Source organism: Psittacula echo (assembly GCF_963264785.1).
Source record: "Psittacula echo genome assembly, chromosome: 3".
NCBI lineage: Eukaryota > Metazoa > Chordata > Aves > Psittaciformes > Psittacidae > Psittacula > Psittacula echo.
The window spans coordinates 6,177,315-6,199,065 of NC_137736.1; the positions used below are offsets into that span (position 1 = coordinate 6,177,315).

The 21,751-nt window shown below is 43.6% G+C and overlaps 2 protein-coding genes across 2 annotated transcripts in view; both read right to left on the bottom strand.

Annotated features, from left to right (window-relative positions):
- Nucleotides 1–11,907: 11,907 nt before the first annotated feature.
- Nucleotides 11,908–17,594, bottom strand: GSTK1 (glutathione S-transferase kappa 1; the record flags this gene model as incomplete). The annotated part of the gene is made up of 8 exons (XM_080614241.1): nucleotides 11,908–11,948; nucleotides 13,145–13,238; nucleotides 13,780–13,896; nucleotides 15,369–15,404; nucleotides 15,589–15,689; nucleotides 16,018–16,146; nucleotides 16,914–16,995; nucleotides 17,529–17,594. 8 exons carry the CDS (start codon nucleotides 17,592–17,594, stop codon nucleotides 11,908–11,910), a joined length of 666 nt encoding a protein of 221 aa, XP_080470367.1.
- Nucleotides 17,595–20,698: 3,104 nt separating this feature from the next.
- Nucleotides 20,699–21,751, bottom strand: part of LOC308219276 (antigen WC1.1-like) — a gene marked incomplete at its 5' end in the record, with an annotated part of 30,419 nt that continues 29,366 nt past the window's right edge. Inside the window, one exon of the mRNA XM_080613937.1 lies at nucleotides 20,699–21,543. Within this exon, the coding sequence (XP_080470063.1) occupies nucleotides 21,443–21,543 (101 nt within the window). The 3' untranslated portion in view covers nucleotides 20,699–21,442. The remainder of the gene's footprint in view (nucleotides 21,544–21,751) is intronic.

The following is a 21,751-nucleotide window of genomic DNA, read 5'->3' on the forward strand; positions in this document are numbered from 1 at the left end:
CATGGCACAGTAATTCAGAGCATGTAAGTAAGGAACTGAGCTTTCTTAAACAGCCAGTGAGAAAGGCTGGACCACTTAAAGGTGATTTTGGCTATCTCTTTACTGTAATATTAGCTTGCATCCAACAGGATACACAAATCCCTAGCTGTCCAGTTATCCGTGCTTACTCATGTATATGTTTCCTCTATAGTTTGCTCTGGAGTGATTTTGGAGCTTTATGGAGAAGCTTGGACAAGGGTATGTTGGGTTGTACCCAAGTTCTGCCCCTCTAAGCAATATGTATGCTGCTACTCCCAACCAGTGTGAACTAGGTGTCTGCAGTCATCCCAGAGTGTTACAGCAGGGTCCCATGTGCATGTTTCATTGATAAAGCGTGCCACACCGCAGCCAGTGTTCTGCAAAACACAACATGCAGTAGTCTGCAAAAGAGTTCTCCAGCTTCTGGTGGTCAAAAACTGGAAAAATGCACTTTCTTGGTAGTGCAGCTTTGCTGTTGCTAAGCTGTATTATGCTGGGCTGTGATCCTATCCAGGATCCTTCAGAACTTCATGGAAACCACACATTTCTATTTCCAAGACTCCCCAGCAGTCTGTCTTTTAAACCCATGACTACAGCTGACTTTCTGGAACAGCCTGCCCACACCTGATTTTTGTCATGAGAATTTGGATGAGACCTGTGGCAAAAAGGGCACCGAGTACTTTGTATGTCCCTTTCTCAGGACTGGGGCTGCTCTAAGAAGATTTCAGAAGGTGCCCTACAACCAGGCCTGGATTGTTCTAGTTGCTCCAGGTGCCAAGTCTGGCAAGGAAGGGCCTTCCTTCCAACTAGACCCAATGTTCCCTAAGAATTACAGCCTGGTGACTGTTTGCAGTAGTTCAGCTACCCTATTGTATGCTGTAGGACTGCCCAGAATTTTATCACAGCCCAGATGCAGAGTTCTGGTAAGTATGTTTTTGTGATACTAGTTTTTAGGTTGTGTGGGTGTCCAAAATTCTGGTGTGGAGGAGGATGAGAGCACAGCTAGGAGATAACAGACCATTTAAGATGCTAGCTCTGACAGCCAAGGACAAGAGAGAATGCAGGATGTGGAACTGCTGACTGGTCAGCAACCCCCATCTTTCAGCATCACCTGGACCTTGTTAGTGAACTACAAGTTCCTGGCTAGGCGTTTGTGAGGGACTCTTGATCTAATTAAATAGCTGAAGTAACCTTGCATAATCAGCAAGAATTCTACCTAGTAAGAAAACATCTCAGCCTGGCTGGTGCTGGTTACCCTCCTGTAGAAGGTGTCCTGGAAAAAAAGGATGAAGCTGTCTTGACATCAGTTCCTGATTTCTGCACTTGATTACGGGCTTCCCCCACTTCCCAAAGCCCCATTCTCCATTCGTCAACTGAAGGAGGTGAGCCAGCTGCAGTGGCTGTTTCAGATTGGTATCACATGCTTTCAGAAAGCAAACATAGCATGGGATGTCACGAACAATACTTGCATTAATATTGTTCATGCACGTGAGGCATGACCTGTATGACTTAGCACTCTGTCTGCTTCTGTCCCCAGGATTCTCTCTACGCATCTTTTTCCAGTAGTGGACTCAAACCCACTTGTACAATCACCAAAAAATGTCCTTCCACAGTTGTGGTAGTTTAGCCCATTCCTGGACAGTTTGTCCATGAGGTTGGATGTAGCATGGAGTTCTGCACAACTGGTGGTTAGCCAGAGTTAGAGTTGTGATTTCAGAGTTAGGGACCAGCCCTTCTGCATCGTATCTGGGATAAGGAATTAAGAACACATAATTCCACCATGTATAGCACACCATTTTCACCGAGAGAGCATTAGCACAGTATTGCAGGAGCAAGCATGGAGTGTCATTCTAACAGTCTGTCTTAGAGACAGAAGTTCTACTGAAGTTCTACTGGATTAGTCTATTTGTTGGTCATTAGTTGTGGAACTGCAAATTAGGATCACAATATAGGCATATTTCTAATGCAGAAAGTGTTCTGGCTAGTTCTGTGGTAGTTTATGCAGCTCATATTAAAAATAACTCTGGTAGCGTGTCATTAATCCACTCTGGGTTCTGTCCAGGGAGTAGCATCACTGGAGATTTCTCAGCAAAAATGCCCAGCATCTCCTTGCTAAACTTAAGTAGCAATTCCAAATTCCAGACTTTAAATGATCAAACTCTTCATCTATGTTCTAAAAACAACTTGGAAATAAATGCAAGGGGAATGCATAAATAATAGATTTATCCTTTTACAGTAAAGACAAACCAGCATTTACTTTTCATGTTCTCACATGCTGGTTTTCAACACACCCTTCTGCAGCGATCAGCCCAAAATCCATGAAACCTCCTCATTCACTTGGCCTAACAGTGTCTTCTCTCCTACACATAGGGACAATTGTCCTTTGTTTTTCTGGTCTCCTGTCCTCGTAGCTTTCCAAATAATCTTTTTTCCCATGGGCAGACTCAACAGAATGAACCCAGCCTAAGTAACCAGGTAGCAAAACTCCTCAGGAGCAGATGGCTTTTAGGGTTGCATCTCAAAACTCAAGCACTGTACTGTGTATGTTCATGTCCTAGGAAAAGTACATGGGTTTTTTTGTGTGTGTGTTTTCCCTCCTCAGACACATCTGAGTGGGGACATGAAGCCAATCAGGAGTGGACCGGATGCTACTCAGTCATTGGTTGCCTCACTGAAGATACTGGCAAGACTTTTGGGGTGAAATGAGAGTCCGGGCTAAGAGGAGCATGAACTTACTTAGAGGACCTCAAGGACTGTGGAGAGACCAAGTGGCATCAAGTAACGCTCCACTGGCAGTTCCTGGAGCAGAAATCCTGGGAAAGGGAGATGGACAGATAGCTCCTATTGGAGCATTTTGGCTCTATGCCCTTCCTATTGCCCAATCAGCAGCCACTGAACCAGCCTCTACTAATGATGGGGAGAGGAGGCCACCTTGAGTGCCTCCCCTTCTGTTCCCCTCCCCTCACATGAGTGAGAACAGAACAGCTTGGCCCACAGAAGGCAAGAGGAGAAGAACGTGTTCCCATCTGCCTCTAGTGCTTTTTGATGACATAGGTCAGGAAGTGCAGTGCAGAGAACGAGGATGGAGAAACCTGCTGAGGAAGGATGCTGATAAGGAGATACTTTGTGGAAATCTAAGTCCCAGGTCATTTAAGTTCATGTTATTGATTTGTTCTGCCAAGGGAGAAGCATGTTGGCCTTCATTTCCTCCAAAATATATTTCCTAATCTCCTGAGGAAATATCTTGGCCTGTATTGGCCCAATCTTTACTGTTCTCCCTGTTGCATGCTGGCATGTAATATGCCTGGGACTTTAGGTTTCATTACTGCTTGTAGGTCAGACTGGCCATATTTTGCAGTGTTTCTGAAGGAATAAATATATTTAGTATGTTAAAGGTGTCTTATCTTTCTTGCCTCTTTTAGCTTTTGGGGGTTTCTTAACATTTTGGAGCACTTCATCTCTCTCTGATTAGCTGGTCTCTTGTGCAGGCAGTGACTATTCTGTCACAAATGCCAGGCTTACATGCACAGTGCACCTTCCACCATGTGAGCGTATCAGCCTCATAGACTGCTCTTTCTCCGAGATGACTACAAGCAGTGGATCCCAAATTCTGAGCTGTGAGAAGCTGACCTTAAGGGTCTTTCTTGACAGATATGAAACATGCACCAGACTGCCTCGGTGTCCAGAAACACAGTGGTAACAGTTTATAAGCTCCATGACATGAAAAATGTGCTTTTATAGTCCCTTTGTACTGTCTGGAACTTCATTTAAGACCAGATATGATGGGCTGAGAGTGGCTGTGGGAATGGGTGGCCTTAGGCTGAGTAGCACCTTCCCTTTATACTCAGTTTAACACCTCATCATGTTTTATTTAGGCTCCTAAAATCTCTGATCTCCCAAATGAAGGCATGTGTTGACTTCAGTGAATGTCTACAGGTAAACAGTGCTTAAATTCAGGTGGTTCAACTCTGCATTAAGACTGCTAGGTCGTACAATTATCCAGTATGGAAATAAGAAGTGGTGTTTCTACTAAATGAAGTAGCCACTAGAAGTGAAGGAACGCAAGCCAGTTGATCTGAATTCTCTTCTTAGGTGGAAAAACTAGCTGTGGATGGAGAATTTCTTCTGTTTCTGACTGCTATGTAATAAAATATGTCACAAGAAGTGCAAGCCTGTGTGTAACAATAAACATGATGATGTTGAATGCTTGCATTTCACAGAATGCTCAGGAGTCAGACTTCAGGATACTGTGTGATGCAGCCATTATCCCGTTCTTCATCCAGTGTAAGCAGTTGTTGTAGTGGTTTGAGAGAAAATGAAACATCTGAGGAAGAGGAGAATGACAGGGTGGGTGTATGATCTCTAACAAACAGAGGCTGCCCTCCCTGGTTTTACCAAGTGCATTGTCAAAATACATCTTCTTTGCCCTCTCCAGGAGCTGATGTGCTCTCTTGAGGGCCCTCCAAAACAGGATTCAGTGGTTCACAGCATATGGCTGGATGACAGTGACTGCACACCCAGTACTTCCAGCTCACCAGGTAAAAAAAGAAAGAAAAAAGGACAAATCCTCTACCTAAGCTTCTGGAGGCACAGGAGAGGTTGAGCGATGTCTTTTGTATGCTGTACCTAAGATCTGAGAAGCATAGGTAGATGATAGGCATTAGTAATGGGGAGAGAAAACAGCATGTAAACTTTAATGGGGAGAGAATAGGAGGAGAAGTGCGTTTCAGTAGCATGAGTAAATAGTGCTGTGCACACTGTAGCAGAAGTTACAGTAAATAGCAAATAATTAATGTGTTTATGTTGCTATGGAGAGCATGTATTTGAGTGGTTGCTTTTCTGAATGCAGTGCCCATGTCTCTTTATAAACCAAATCGTTTAGATATGGGAGTTACAGAAACAGTACTTCCTGAACAAAGCACTGTGCTGCTGAGAAGGTGGGTAATCAGGTAGCTAACTTACACTGAGCTATTTGACTGCTGAAGCTGGGCTCTTAATGTAGTACTTGATTAAATTTTGTAGTTGATTAAAGTCAGCTTGGATTCATTCACAGTGCAGAGATGATTATGGCCATTACAAGTTCTCTTTAGTCCTACAGCAGGCAGAACTACTGCAGTATCCGTTGTTGAGGTGGTATCAGCTGCCCTGATCTCAGACCCTGTTTGCAGTTGTTTGACTTTGTTAAAATGAACTGGTTTGGATTGAAGCATTTCTTGTTGAGCATCAGCCTAAAGCTGAAATGATGGAAAATTTAAATCAGTTTCAGTCTGTTTCTGAGAATTAGGCTGAAGGGACTGCAAGATTCTGGGAACGTATGATTGAAATGACTAAGCTTTTTTGAGATTGGGAAGCCATTAGGAGCTGTGGAAGGCAGAACTCAATGTTTGTTGCTGAAAGATTCTGGAATAAGAGCAGGTTGAGATGGTAAGAGATGCTAGGGATTATGTGGATGGTAAGAGATCCTAGGGATTATGTAGAGGGCAAGGTTGGAAGAGGACTTGGTTGGCAAGAGGCCTTGGTGGGAAGGAACAGTGAAATCTTTATAGGAATTATGTGAAAAGGGGTTGCTGAAAAATATTACAAGGGTCAGACAGCAGAGCCAGTTTACTTTGAAGGCAGAGTTAGGTCTCTCAATCTCTGCAGCAGGCCTGTATGAGGTATCAAGAGCAGACATCAGGTCCCTGCTTAAAATTGCCTATATCTTAGTAAAGGCAGTGGAGCTGTGCTACTGTGAGATGTTCTGCAGAGACCTCTGTTCTGTGAGATGTTCTGTAAGATTTTTCCACTCCTGCAGAACAACTCACAGCATGATTGCTTAGATGCCCAAGAGAACCCAAAAAGAGGATAATTGAAACTGGAAGAAAAGGATAAACTAATGGAGCTACTGATCACACAGAGGAAGAAGAGAGCCATGCAGTATGCTAGAATTAGCAAGTGGTGTGCTATATGCAGAGCCTGCCTGTCCTGAGGGAGAGACATAAAGGTGTTAAATGTGGTGATATGGAAAATGAGCATGTAGGGAACCTTCACAGCAGGAGACAGCTAATGAGCTCCTATTAAAGAGGCAGAAGCTGGGAATGAGCTTCTGTAGACCCTCGTGTTCAAGGCTTTCAAGTTTAGTGTCATCAGCTCAGAGTGATAAATAAATACTATAAAGCCAGGAGGTCTAACACCATGAAATTGTGTCTCTTTGAAGGGATCTGAAAATGACACCATAAAGGCAATATCTACTTTGTGCCTGGTGGTATGAGGATTTTCACTGTATCACCATGGCACTGTGCAGCCTACCATTTCCACAGGTCTGGGACTATCCTGAGCAGGCCACAGCCCCCCTCACAAACGTTTGAGCTGTATTCACTCCTGTAGTCTTAGTGGCAGGTGTGATAGTTCCCCATCAAAAGTGAACTAATAGCTTGTGTTTACTTGTGATGAGAAATACTAGCGGGAGCAGAAAGTAAGTGTAAAAGCAAACTGATTTGTTCTGCTTGAGTCTATTGTCATCAAGTAAAAGATTTCACATAACTTTTGACCTTTTGGGTAACTGAAATTCCCCTTTCCCTCCATTTTTTCCAAGAGCATTCCCAGTCTGACGTAATGCAGTGCTGGTTTTAGCAGTGCTGTATGCCTGCCCTGCCATGGCCCACATCCATGTGTGATCTTTTCACAAATCCATTTACCACTTCCATCTACCGGTGTCATGTAAGGCCGGGTGGAACTATAAACTTTTATTATACTGGCTTGTGTTCTTTCTCCTTTTCCCCCTCTGCACACTTGTCCAACAGTTCTCTTCCTGCATTCTTTTTTAAACAGAAAATCCCACTGGATCCTAGAGCTGTAGCTGAGCTATGAAAGTTCAGATTGAGATCCAAGTGTGAGCTTGATAGTACAGGTCCCAGCCCGCTCTGAGCTCCCAGCTTGCCACCTAGGGAAAAAGCTGCTGACTCAATGTACTCTGCAGTAGAAAAGTGCTAGATAAAGACATAAAGAACTGCTGCTGCCAAAACTGCTATTTTCTGAGTTGCTTTAAAGCACCAACATGTGTCATGTGCCACCACATATTACATGAGGCAGAGGTGACCTCAAGGCCAGGATATAAATTCAGCTATCACCCACCTTAACACTTTCTTGAAGACACTTCTGGCTTAGTTAATATGCATAGTTGTTTTAAATGTGTTTTTAAGTTACTTATAGAATCATAGAATAGTTAGGGTTGGAAAGGACCTTAAGATCATCCAGTTCCAACCCCCCTGCCATGGGCAGGGACACCTCACACTAAACCATGTCACCCAAGGCTCTGTCCAACCCGGCCTTGAACACTGCCAGGGATCAGGTATTCACAACTTCCTTGGGCAACCCATTCCAGTGCCTCACCACCCTCTCAGTAAAGAATTTCTTCCTTATATCCAGTCTAAACTTCCCCTGTTTAAGTTTTAACCCATTACCCCTTGTCCTGTCACTACTTCGACTATTAGTCACTACCTACAAACATATAATTAAATCTCAAAGTACTGGAGCTGCAATACATACAAAATGGAGAAGGACCCTGGTATTGCAAATTCATGTTGTTTAAAGCCACTATTTAGCAACAAACGACAGTGATGTACCTGTTTTGTTTTTAAATGACAGAGTTTTACATTACATCATGAAATTGGGAAAAGGAATAGTCCATCTTTGAGAAACTGCTGAAACACAGTTGCATCTCATCCATTCCCTAGCAAATACTGATACGATCATGTATAGGTCAAAAAGAACACATGTTCCTGTGAAGAACATCTTGGCTTGCCATCTTATTGCAGGAATCCCTTGTTAGCTGAATTTTACAGCTTTCTTAACCCGCCTGATGGAGTGGTGGATAGGTATGCAGCAAAGTAACTCATCTGCTCCTTCTGTCACACTGACACCAACTCCTTAGTTTGAACTCTCCATTTTCCTCTGATTCAAAGAAAATAGTTACAACACAGATTTACCGTTGCAATACAGCTATGCATTAAATCCCAGAAACTCTACTATTTATGAAATGATTATATTTAATAATTGTAAACCATCTGTAGTGTACAGGATGGAGGGTTACCTAAGAATAAATTAGGCTGGTGTAAGAAAGAGGGCTGTTATGTTAAAAGACATCATACTCATTTCTTGGAAAGTGTGTATGGTGAACATGAGATGAAAGCAGAACTATGCTTTACATATGTGAATTTTGCAAAGCATTTCATCCCTGGTTTTGCCATGGTGTTAACACGTGATGATAGGCAAATTCCTTAAACCCTCAGGTCAAATGTGGGAAGAGGGAGGAGAAGGAAGAGAAACACAGAATGATTAAACTCTGCTTCACTGAGTGTATTCGTAAGGATAAGGGCACAGATGTATTCATTGGCATTTCTTAGCTTTGACTGCATAATGCTGTCACCTGCTGGAACCTGCTCTATTAGTTTAAACTATTTTTTGTGTTACAGAAATAGAAAATGGGGTCTGATGGAAACATTTGGGAGGTGGAGAATGCCTTCATTACTCATTAGATATAGCTTATTTAGGCAAGAAGCTATAGCCAGAACAGCTACGGCACTGAAACACGGCCTCAAACCAGTGGCCAATGGTTTCTATTTTTATTTTTAATAATATGAAAGCCAGGTAGTCATTTTCCTTGTGTTGCAAGCTGGAATGAGGAGTAGGTCAAGGTAACATTAGTCAAGTTAGGCATAGATACATTCCTTTCACTCTTACATGTGCATAATCCACAGATCTGTGGAAATTTTGGGTAAAACTAACTATGTGTGCACCTCCTGGATCCTCTCTTGATTATTTCTTTATTGTTCTGTGCTTGGTTCCCTTCCAGGAAGCAGGTTGCTTCCTTCCAGCAGTGTTGCTGGCTCCACTGGAAAAGGAAGAGACAGCAAAGCAGATGCTCAGCACCATAATCCAGTAAGTGCTTTAATGAAACGTTTCCTTCTCACTCACACAGAGGTAAGGATGGGAGAAAGGAGAGAAACCTGATTTAGGAAGCTTTGCTTTGCTGAGGGTTGAAAGGACAAGAAGATGATTGCAGAGGAAGGTTAAAGAACTGCCTTGTTCTGCAGGCTTCCATTTTGTGCTGCGTGTGAGGTCACCGCTGGAGGACAGTGTTGGTGCACGCTGGGTGAGGAGCACAGGTAATGGACATGGAGAAGTGCTGCAAGCCCATGGTTCAACATGGAGGCAGGCCCTTGGGCTACCTCTGACCTCACAGAGAGAGCAGAGCAAATACTGTGAAGCTTCACAGAAAACCTTCCCCAAAGGCTCTTCTATGGCCAGCCAACTCTGGCCTGTTTAATCCATCTAAGCTCTGCCTTTCTTCGTTGCCTGCTCCCTGTCAGAGACAGCATTTTGCATTGAGGCACCTCTCTGCCTTAATCTCTTTACCTTCTCTTCTTTCACTGTCTGGTTTCCTTTGCTCAGATGCAGTGTAGCTTTCTTTGCACTTATCCTCTGCTTCCTGTGATTTCATTATAGACAGAACCACTTTCTTTTGCTCATTTTGTGACTTTCTGCCTACTTTATGCTTGCTTGTTTGCTTTCAGCCTAGCATTAGTGGGACAGGCAATAAACAATGTAAGGAAAATCCCGAGTTTGAATTTTCCTTATCTTGGTATTGTTTAAGTACTATTTTAGTACCTATGGCGTTGAGAATTTCCTTTCCACTGATTTCAGGTAGGTCTAAGGGCCTTTAAAATCATTCTGGGAAATCATGGAATAGTTAGGGTTGGAAAGGACCTTAAGATCATCCAGTTCCAACCCCCCTGCCATGGGCAGGGACACCTCACACTAAACCATGGCACCCAAGGCTCTGTCCAACCTGGCCTTGAACACCGCCAGGGATGGAGCATTCACAACTTCCTTGGGCAACCCATTCCAGTGCCTCACCACCCTCTCAGTAAAGAATTTCTTCCTTATATCCAATCTAAACTTCCCCTGTTTAAGTTTGAACCCGTTACCCCTTGTCCTATCACTACAGTCCCTAATGAAAAGTCCCTCCCCAGCATCATTATAAGCCCCCTTCAGATACTGGAAGACTGCTATGAGGTCTAAATATATAGTAGTCTGTAAGATCCATCTCATTTGGTCCATCTGCCAATCAACAGCGTTCTGTCACAAAGGCTGGGGTCTTTTTCAGTCAAGCTGGTTGAAAGGACAAAGTTTCATGAAACCCTGGCTTTCACCATGAAAAGACTTCAAGATGTTCCTTGCATTCTTCCCACCTTCCTACCAGAGTTCATTACCTCCACAAAAGTACGTTTCACCCACTTCTGAGACAGAATTGCTTCTGGCAGTGGCCCCAGGCCAGTGGGTGATTTGGCCTGAAGTAATGTTTCAGTCCTTCCACTTTTATCACAACCTCAGAATCAGTTTGATAGCACGGGTTGGAGACCAGCAAATTTCAAGGGCGGTAATGGTAAATTTCTTTAATGTGGCTTCAAGGGGCTCAAAGAAACCCGTGACATCCACCTACATAACTTCCTTATCATTCTAACGCCTAAAGGAACGTAGCCTCTGATCTCTCACAAAGATCTCCTTAAATTCCAGGCAGGATTTGCCCAAAGACTAATGGGTGCACTGGTGGAAAGGAGGAAGAAGTTCTCAACTGATAGGATATTTCATGAAGAGCTGAAAGTGGTGCAAGAAGGGAAAACTGTGGATGGGGGAACACATGATACTACCACAACACTTACAGGTGTAAGAACATGAAGGATACAGGTTTCTTTTTTCTGATGCTTTGTTCCAGGCTTTGCTGTTTAAATGACCAAATATGAATGTGCTTTACTTAAATTTCAGAAAGCAACAAAAAATGGCATTCCAGCTGCTTCTAGCTCTTCTGCTTCCTTCAGTGGTGTGTCAGAGACAGGCAGGAATCACTGAGAAATCAATACTCAAGTGTGTTATTCCAACTCAGCCAATATAGGGCCAGGTTCAAACTATTTCAGTGTGAAATTTCTTACATGTTATTCGTTGCCTGTCTTTCTCTCTGCAGAATATATGCTGGGAAGTCATATATAGCCATATCCACACCACCTTTGCATAGACAGCAATTAGACTACCCTTGAGGAATCAAAACACAGTCTGGTTCAGTTACCAGCTAAATTCACATGGTATTTACCACTGTCCTCCAAAGACATTACTGTAAAAACAGCATTAATTTAAAACCCCTGCAGGGTCTGGGGTTGGTTCCCAAGATAGCATTTGCGTGATGGTCATCTCAAATGTCACTCACCACAGAGCAAGGTATATGAAATACTGTCCAGGAGGGGCACAGTTCCTTCTGAGATACTTGACTGGTTCCCTAGGTTTTTCATTAGGCTTGAATTGTCCCTCTGTCTTCCACTCTTCTCTCTTGTGTCCCCTTAATTGCCATGCTGCAGAGTAAAAGGCAAGTGTGAATACCTTGTCCTGTGCTTCTCGTGTCTATGTAGTACCTTGGACTTAAAATAAAAGGAGAATGTGGCTAACTTCTCTTAAGCTGTATGTATGTGTGTTTATAAAGGATAAGCACAAAGGTATGTGAAATCCAGAGATCACAGTCCCATAACAATTTAATCCTTGTGCGTTTTGGGTAAGAGGAAGAGAACTGATCAGGAAAGAAAAACGTTTAATCTCCAAGAAGTTAAATGTTTAATCTTTAATGTTAATCATTAAGCTATTGAAAGAAAATAAGCACATTTTTATTAGCAAAGACCTCACCAGACTGGCAATACTGGCAAACCTTGAAATTCATCATAATTAGAGAAGAGAATGAGCTGTAAAGTTAGCTATTAAGGATGAGAAAGCCATCTCTCCATAAAATTGGATACGTTCACATAATCACTGAGGACTGACCATGTACAGATATATTTTAATTCTTATATATTTCCCCAGGACTTTTCACATCTTTGGGCTTGGAACTGGTCCCAGCCATTTTTCACCTGCAAGACAAACCAGCACGAGAGAGAAAGTTAAATGCATGTTAAGTGATCGGTCAGTCACATTTCTGCACTAGGATGCCTGTTCCTGCTTCTCTTCTGAAGGGTATCTACTGCTGATGAAATACAGATTTGTACTGTGTCCGGCATGCTTCAGCCAGCTCCATGCATCTGTCACTGTCTCATCACAACTGAAGCTGTACAGGAGAACTGTCTTCCTCTGTCACACAGATTTTGCATGTCTGGGGCGCTCTGCATGAGGGACTCCCGCTTTGAGGGGCTGGGAGGTAAGGAAGAGAATAAGGGTGGAAGGCTGGGGAGTCAGAGAAACAGAAGGAAAATCTGTTGAAATCCTTGGAGTTGAGGCTAGATACCAGGCCACAACATTCCAATTAGGGTTAGTGACTATTGTAGCGGGTGTTGGGTATTCATCTTCCTCTCTCTCCTTTTCAACAAGAGTATTTTTATAGGCTCAAAAACCAATCCAGAAAATAAACCTCAAAAATTCCCTTCTATTTAAGCCTATGACTTAAACCAAATGCATCACAGCTAATTTATATGCATAACTCTTTCTAGTGACAAACCCTTTCTAGTGACAAACCCTTTCAAGTGACAAATCTTGAGATCAAAAGTCAAATGTGCTCTAACTCACGTAAAAGCAGGTGACTGAGTTTTATTAATCACAACCTATTCCAGTTATCTTTAAAAATACAAACTTTGCATAGAAAAAAGAAAAGAAAGATGGTCAGTATAGGAATACCTGTTAAAAAGTTGTGTAGTTATGCAATTACAAGTTATGGACTGGGAAGCTGTGATAATGTGCTTCTATTAAGAAGGAACATTAAGTGTCAGCCATAGTCTTAATCTTAGCCCAGTACTGAAAGGTTAGATATGAACATCTGAAAATTAAAGAGTTTTGGTAGTAATTTGAGAATGGCATGTGGAGCACAAAGCCTTGAAACATACAGAGAGAGGATGGAGGACTTGAATTACTTCTTGTTTGGAAAAGGACTACATCTTTGGTCACTCTTAGCTGTACTGAGATACATTCCAGTCAGCAGTGTCATCCCATGAGAAGGACACCCAACATTATTTAATATTTGAAAGACCTTAACAGTGTTTTGTTTAGCTGTATTACATATTTCACTCAAAGAGGGTGAAAACATTAAACCCAAACTGATGTTATTAGGTACACTCACCTATAACGCTGCCTAGCAGCTCTAAACGATCAGAGCCAAAAAAGAGATGAGGTTCCCCATTAAAATGTGCCACAACAGCAGGCATCCCAAATGCCTATTCACACCATGGAGATGAAACAGAGAATGTTACAATGAGAGCAATTTTTGCAGACACATCATCACGCCTCTGGAATACAAAGCACTTTTTTCCTCCCCTTCTTTTCACCTTCTTCATTCTTAAAGATGAGCCTAATTGGAGCCATCACAAAGAAGATGACTCTCCAGAGCCTGTGTGCCCCTGTTGAAGGAGCAAAAAAAACCAACCACCAAAACACCTCAGCCTGATAAATCCACAGTTTTATGTCAAGCAGCAATAAATGGTATCTCCTAGTGCTGATCCTATAGCTCCCCATCCTTGCTGTCCAGCTGGAATGAGCTGGATGGCTCAACCTTGGGTTTGCAGATGACAATGAAAAAAACTACCAATGACAGTGAGTTAGCTTTCACATGGTCAAAAAAAAAAGCAAAGACCACTTAAGGGAGATGGTTTATATACTGCTTTCTAATCATCACCTTCACTGTTCCTTGCTTCCCAGTATTCTTAATAGGAAAGGAATGCACAGCTGTGATGCCAGCTGGCATTGGAAGCATCTCACCCCGTATTTTATTGCTTCCTCTGTTGTCTCTTTCAGTCGGTTCTTCACTGCAGGGGATGAAATCATTTCAAGTGTTTTCTGGGCAAGCTCTGAAGACAACCCAGCCTGTCTGGCAGCCTGAGAAAACATGACAGAATTAAGAGTATTCTCATACTAAATATTCCAACTTCTACTACGGTCTGGTTAGTTCAATCTTCAGCATTGTCACCCAAGGTCTATTACCAGAAACATTACAAAATACCCTTTAAGTACTTCCTGTGCAACTGTCTTGCTGTGTTCCCAACCCATTCACCACTGACAAACTCTTAGATAGATAGAAAGCAGAAGGGCTATCCTAAACTTCCAAGCCCGAAGCTGCACTTTCTTTCAGGAGTTACCAAACAGGGACAAAAAGTTTACCCTCTGATCTGATGACTTATCAGATACAAGTGTTCTTCTGAAAATCTTACTGTACAAGCCTGCCAAGACAAAATTTATGGCCACATAGGATCTGCATGTGATACTGCATGAAAAAAGACCGCAACTCACAGAGGTTAAACAGTTGCTAGTGTTCTTGCTGTTTCTTTTTAACCTCCTCTGCGCCTCTGCCACACAGGAATGAGATAAAGTGGCCAAAGGTAAAGGTTCAATGTTTACTGGGTAACTTTGATGTTACAAGTACCTATTTTAACCAAGTATTCCACAAAGAATGTTAACTTCATGGCAGCCACCTGAGTGACATAAATTGTCACAGTATTGCATGGGGACCAGTAATCCTGCACATGCAGGTGTTAATGGGTTTTAATTTCTTTCTCTTAATCACTTTTCTGTTTAGCATCCACATTTTCTTGTACCTTCTCCTACTTCCCCATCCCCGGCTCTTTTTCACTCTGCTTGAATAGGAAATAAACAAGTGTAGCACTGGAATAGAACAAATTCCTTTGTATGTCTGGTAGCCCCGGTGTTTAGACGGCAACATGTACAAAGAGACGTAGTATCTGGTCCTCACCATTTTAGGGCTGAAGGGGTATTTAAGTGGATTGGGGCAGGATTCAAAGACTGTACATTCTAATTTATGTGAAGTTACTGCTGAGTAAAGAAAGAAGTGAAAAATATGGAGGAACCATACAAATATGGTGTCTAAATATACCATCTATAAGTACACCATCTATAAATATGGTAAAAATAAACAACCTTTCATTTTTCTAATTGATGTGTAAAATAAATTCACCTATAAAGACTTGGATGAAAACGTTGGGACGCCTCACCCACCTTCGAATGCCATATTTCCAGAACCAAAGTCTAGTGCTTGCTGCACGGGTGAATGGAGACAAGACATGAGCAAACAAGATGCTTACCTTGTTCATGCCTTGCTGAACATAGGGGGATGCTCACAGACCACCAAGCAGGGGTTCTGTGTGTGATTCAAAGCCTGACCCTCCACCCAATCATTCCCAACAGAGCTGCTAGGAAATGAAATCCACTTTTCTTTAGCTAAAATTTCTCAAGTGATCATTTGACTAAGCTGACTTCATGTCTGTTACTGATCCAAGCATCAGTAAGAATCTGTACCTGAAACGCAGAAGCACCAACAAAAAGGAGACACTTACAGCCAATATATCTGCTGGCTGACTGACATCTTCATGCTGGTAAAAGAATAAAACACGTGATTCAGTATTTAAGAACAAAAGCTTAGCTCTGGACTTCAAGTTTCATGACTTTGCATTAAAAGACATTTCCTTTCTCTTCCTCAAATTCCACATTTGAACAAAGTGGGATGGGAAGGGTGACAGAGAATGGATCAAGAAGTTGGCTTCATATAACACTGACCTGTGACCAAAAACGTAGCCAGAACTCCCTAGATAAGGATTCCACATATTGTGGTTGTGTCATATCAATGGCTGTGATAAAGCGCATGGCTCCAAGAGTGCCTGGGGTTAGTGGGAAGACAAAGAAACATACTGAAGGCACAAGATCAGGAACAGATATGGCCTGCACAAGTACTACCCAAGAACAGTTATGATCTTCTCTGTAACAGTTCCCACACTGTAAAGGTTATGTTGTTTCACAGTATCTTCCATGCTAATATCATTCATAACCATATTTCTCCATAAATTTATGGTTACAAATGTACAAATGTCACTGCTCACAGATACAGGAAGAGGCTGTGGACAAGGAATTCATTTTTACTATTAGGGAGAACTTGAACCAGAAGTGCTAGAGTTGAAAGATGCCAACTAAGCTAAGACTCTAACTTACCTGTACCAAGGACACGGTTGAAGTCATCTCCCGAAATGTGTACAGGCACTTGGTAGTATTTTGCCATCCTTTTTATGTCCTTCAGCAGGTATTCTGCACGCTTTGGCAACATTGCTGGGGGCTTGTTACCTTTCAGGAAGATAGTTCTGTTGAGATTTTTCGGGACAAAACCAAAACTGGACAAATTAGACCTCATGCATACATGTGCCTAAGGAAGACTATGATTTCATATTGACTTACTGAAACATACACAGCGTTTCCAAAGATAATGCTAAGATTTAAACGTGATTTAGACTGGTTTTGCACAAACAGACCCATTAAGTTAGCAAAATCAGTTTTAAACCATGGTAAAAATGCCCTGGCAGGGATTTATACTGATTCAGACAGATGACTTTTAAGCTAAACAACTGTTAATGCACGGGTAAACAAATGCAGAGACTTGTTAATTTTATGGTTTGTAAGTCTCAGTGATTAATTTCTAACAGGGCCATTAATTTCTAGTAAGGCCATGAGTACCATTTTAGGTCATACTTGGATCCTTCATGCATATTACAAACTGCAAGTGCTCCACAAATTAATCCTGGTGTGAATCCAAGAGAAAACCTCTAGGAAAACATTCCATATCAAATTATTATTATCCTGTTTTAGAACCGATGCACTTTGTCATACACTGTATGTGCCACAAACACTGGCTGTGTAGTTGCAACAGCATGAAATTCCGTGTGGTTGATTTCTCAGTCACTACTGAGCCCTGCAACTCTGTATTTAGTTATTGGTGCCAAATCTCAGTTTGAAACTGTCTCCATAGAATCTGCCCTCACTAAGAGCTTACCCACTAGCATCTTACTAGTGAAGAAGGTATTTTCCTACAGAGCTAATCTCTCTGTATTGCCTACCAGTTGCTTGCATTATGCCTCCAAGGAAAGCTGGGCGAAAGCGCAGATCAATGTTCCAGATGTGCTGGTACCGGCAGAGCACCTGCAACATAAAAAAGCAGTGATGGATTAAGTCAGAATAGATGCCTATAGAGCTGCGCACAGCTAGGAAATAAGCTAGGGCATTAAAGAGATACTGCAAATAAGTCCTTTTCTATTGTATTAGCAATAGTCATAAAAGCCTGTTTTGGATGCCGCTAGAGAGTTCTGATCTCTGAGAAACTGAAGAGACTGCGTTTGTGTTACAACCATACAAGTCTAAGCAAGGCTAAATGAGGGAAAGACCAAACTCGTGAGTGGACCCTTCCGCTTGTTAAACATCAAAACTCAGAACACACACAGGCTGTGCTGCCATTCGGCCGAGACACGAGAAGAAGAAACCGAAATGCCCCTCACGAGTGAGACTAAAACAAAACCTAAGCATAAGGTGGGAAGGGCGCTGCCCCCGGCCGGGCAAGCTGCCCTTCAGCCGCCTCCCAGAGGGGAACCAGCAGCAGCCCGCAAGGCCCGGTCGGGCAGCGGGAGAACAGCGAAGCTCCCAGGAACGGCCTCCCTCTGTCTCCGCCATGCCCTCACCTCAAACCCCAACCAGGAGTAAGGGGAGACCACATCGTAAAACAGCTCCACCAGCGTCCGCCCCATCACTGTCCCGTCCTGTCCCGTCCCGGCGCCACTACCCAGAGCGCCCCAGCGCCAGCGGCACCTCCCCCGGGCCGGGCGAGGGACGGCGGAGGCGGAGCGCCCTTCGGCTCCCGTAGGCAGCAGCTCCCGTTCGTCAGCTCGGCTCCGCCTCTCTCCGTTCCCCCGTGCTGCTGGCGTGGTTGGGGCTCGGTCCCGGCTCCAGGTGCCTTTTGCTTCCTCTCCTTTGAAGCGCGGCTTGCGAGGAAGAGGAGGGGTGCGGAGCCGCGGCTTTGCGGGGAGGCGGGAGGGAGCCTGTGCTCTTCTCCATGGCGAGGCAGGAGGAGAGGAGGCTCCCGAGGAGGGAACCTGGGAGCTGACTCAGCGGAGCAGCCCGGCATGTCTTCCCGGGAGCACGGCTTCCCTGCCGGAGCCTGCGGAGGGCGTGTAAAATCAAAGGGAAAAGGGAAATCTCATCATTTGGGGTGACGAGGTGAAGTTCTTGTTGGCTGGAAAAACCTTGCCGTTAAGAACCATTCTTTCTAAACACTGGCGATTTTTGTAAGCGTTTTAGAATCATAGAATAGTTAGGGTTGGAAAGGACCTTAAGATCATCCAGTTCCAACCCCCTGCCATGGGCAGGGACACCCCACACTAAACCATGTCACCCAAGGCTCTGTCCAACCTGGCCTTGAACACTGCCAGGGATGGAGCATTCACAACCTCCCTGGGCAACCCATTCCAGTGCCTCACCACCCTTACAGTAAAGAATTTCTTCCTTATATCCAATCTAAACTTCCCCTGTTTTAAGTTTTAACCCGTTGCCCCTTGTCCTGGCACTACAGTCCCTGATGAAGAGTCCCTCCCCAGCATCCTTGTAGGCCATTGGACATTAAGGGGTGTTAAAAGACAGCTGACATGGGTATCCTCTGGGGTCTGGGAGTTCCTCCTCCCAGGCCACTGGAGCCTGCAGATGTGGTTGCTGCTGTATGAGGTGCAGGTTCAGCCGGCGGTGAGGCTGTGTGTGTCCCCCACAGAGATAGGTACGTGCACTCACACATACACTGAGGATGCTGACATGGCTACGCAGCCTGAAACAGGCAGAGTGCTGCCTGTAACAGCATTCACATACGACATACCAGGACTAAAAGTACGTATAGATGCCTAGTCCTGTCCTGGTGCTCTATAGCTGATTGGAGTTAAGTTCACTAGTGAAAACATACCCTTCACCCTCTAGAGTCACAAGCACACGAATATTTTTACAGACCCCTTGAATGGGCACAGCCCCCTAGCCCCTCTCATGTTCATGCCCTGATCCTGAGCCGTCTTACCCAGTATATGGGTCTTTTGCTTGCCAGCTGGTCTGGATCAGTACTCACTGGCATAGGTGTGCACTTACACACTTCTCCCACAATCATTGTTACACGCATGAGTCCCTTGATTATCAGCAGAGGCTTTGCCTATGGAGTGTGCTGTGAGCTCCCTTAGCAACCTCCCACTTAGACATGAGTCTTTCCGGGTTTTAGTTCTATGAACCGAGTAATACAGCTTGAATTTGTAGGTTATCTGGTAAAAACAATGCACGTCCACAGAGGAGCACAGAAAGATGATGATGGGTGGGGGAGTCCCCTGCCCTGGCTACGTCCAAGCCATCCAAGCAGGAGCAGGTCACGGGTACATCTCTGCAGGTACAGAGGTGCTCAGGGCACCTCAGTGGCATGTGAGAACCCAAAGTGGGTCTCTTGAGAGGTGGAACACACTGTTCTGCCCTACCAAGGGCTGTCCCAGGACAGACGTCAGCCGCACGGTCTAGGGACTCATGAAGTCAGCAGGAACAGGACTGTCGGAGGGTAGGGATACTGAAAAGGGTCTGAGTTCCAGGGGAAGATCATTTTGGTTTTACAGTAGGGGTGTTTCTGGGAGGAAACAAAGACGGGGAAAGGAGTGAATCTGGGTGGTTTTGGGAGGAATAACTGTGTGAAATTAGAGGTATAAGGGGATAAAAAGGGTTGGTCGTATGTAAACATGACTTGGCTGCCACAGGGACCAGGGTGTCTCAGTAAGCTTTGCATATCTGTCTCAAAGGGCAAGTGCACAGAAGGACTTGGCTACCAGAGAGGACCGGGGGAGTTCCAGCCAGCTGCTGGGAAATTGTGAGCGTATGTGTGCGTATGTCAGTGTTTGGAGGTCTGTAACAGCAGCTGGAGTTAGGCTGTGATCTCAGGGGCTTCTATGACCAAGTGCCAGCAGCTGAAGAGATTGGGATGCAGTAGCTAGCCATTCGGCAGCCAGAGCGTCTTAGCCCAGCTGTGGGGTGAATCCGTGTTGTACCTAGTGGATCTTCATTCAGATCAGGTGGAGCAGGGATAGTATGAGGATGTTGGTTCTTGCTTGGATTTAGATGTCAAGGTGGTTGCATTCCCTTAGGATCTCCTTTAATGAAGTGCCTTATCTTTGCCAGACTTGTTTATCCTTTTGGATTTCCTTCTCACTACTTCCAGGCCAGCTTGGAAAGGAGAAAGTTACACAGATAGAAACATCCTATGCATCACAAAATCATAGCAGTACAGAGCACTCCTGTGCTCTCACAAAATTCCACAGGAAACTCCACTCGGTGCTGAAAAGAAGGCAGACAGGGAAGTGTAGATTTGCCAGGATACTCACTGAATACAAAGAAGTATTCAGTTCATCTCAATCCAGTCTCTTCTGCCTCAGTCCTTGGCACAGGGTTGTAAGGTGTCCTGATGTTGAGCTAATGAGGTTAGTGAGATTGTTTGGGAAAGGATTTGCTTGTCTGTGTGTCTTCTCAGCTGCTTGGGACAAACTCATGTTTCTTTATGTGTCAGGGGGGTTGGAACTGGATGATCTTAAGGTCCGTTCCAACCCTAACTATTCTATGATTCTTTGATGGCTAGAACCACTGTTGTTTTCGTGTACAAATGAGAGTCTCATCTAGATTATGGTGACTCTTACAGGTATTACTTCTACAATACTTAGTTGATCTGAATAAGGTTCATTAAAACATTCTTTCACATTCAAGACTTGAAAGAAACTTCATTAGGAGCCAAGACAGCAATACCTCGCCTTCTATTCCATCAACATGTCTTTTTCAATCTGCCTTCGTATGATTAGAAGAAATGACATGACAGACACCTGTAGGTATGACCACCACTCGCCATTTGTGGAAAGAAATTGAACTCACTATATAATTGGTATGAGTTTGGGAGGAAGTAAGTCATGGTATAGAGGGAGAAAAGAGAAGCTTTTCCTTCAAATCACATGTGTGATTCACTTGTACATAACTCAGATGACAGACCTACATCTAAAGTGAGGATGAGAATTAACCTCTTGTTGAGTTTCTCATCTCTCAAAGCACTATCTCAAAAATTGGTTCTAGTCCTCACATTCTGTGTGACAAGCACGAATATCCAAAAGATGAACTGGAACTTTGATGATTTTCTTACAGCTCAGTTTCCATTCCTAATAAACTCCAAAAAGCTGCCTCATGGATCTGGGAGGAGAAGCATAAATTTGAGAGGATATCTTTAAACTATTTCTGATAAAATATCCAAAGTTGAAAAACAAATTCAGTAGAAAAAAAAAATACAGTGAAAAATATTGTAAAATAAAAAGCAAAACCTGTCCAGGTAGTCTTGACAACAGGAAATTATAAGGGAAACTAGATAGATTTTCTTAACAGTCATGCTTGCGCATTCTCTAAATATGTAATCACTTCTCTGCAAATAAACCAAACTGAGGTAAACTAATCCTAAAAGCAAGTTGTTCTGGTTCTACTGGTACCTGATTATCATTCTATTAACAGATGTGTACTAACAAAGGTGGTCGGTACAACTCAGTGGTCTCTATCAGTGTCACAGCTCCTCAATGTCATCATAACCTGTATCTTCAAGAGCAGGAGATGAATGTCTGTCAGCTGCAGAGGTCCTGTTTCCTGACACTTTAGGACTCCAGCCTGAAAACAGGAAGGGAAGAACACTGAGATAAATGCACATCCTGAACATATTACATGGTTCTGCAGCTGTCAGCGTGGGCTATCAGTTGTCTCCTCCAGAAATCAGAACCTTACGTATGCATGGCTATGAGAAATGTTTGCATGATTCTGCCTCCTGCTACACATACACATGGTCATTGTACTAAGGAGTAACAATCCTAATTTGCAG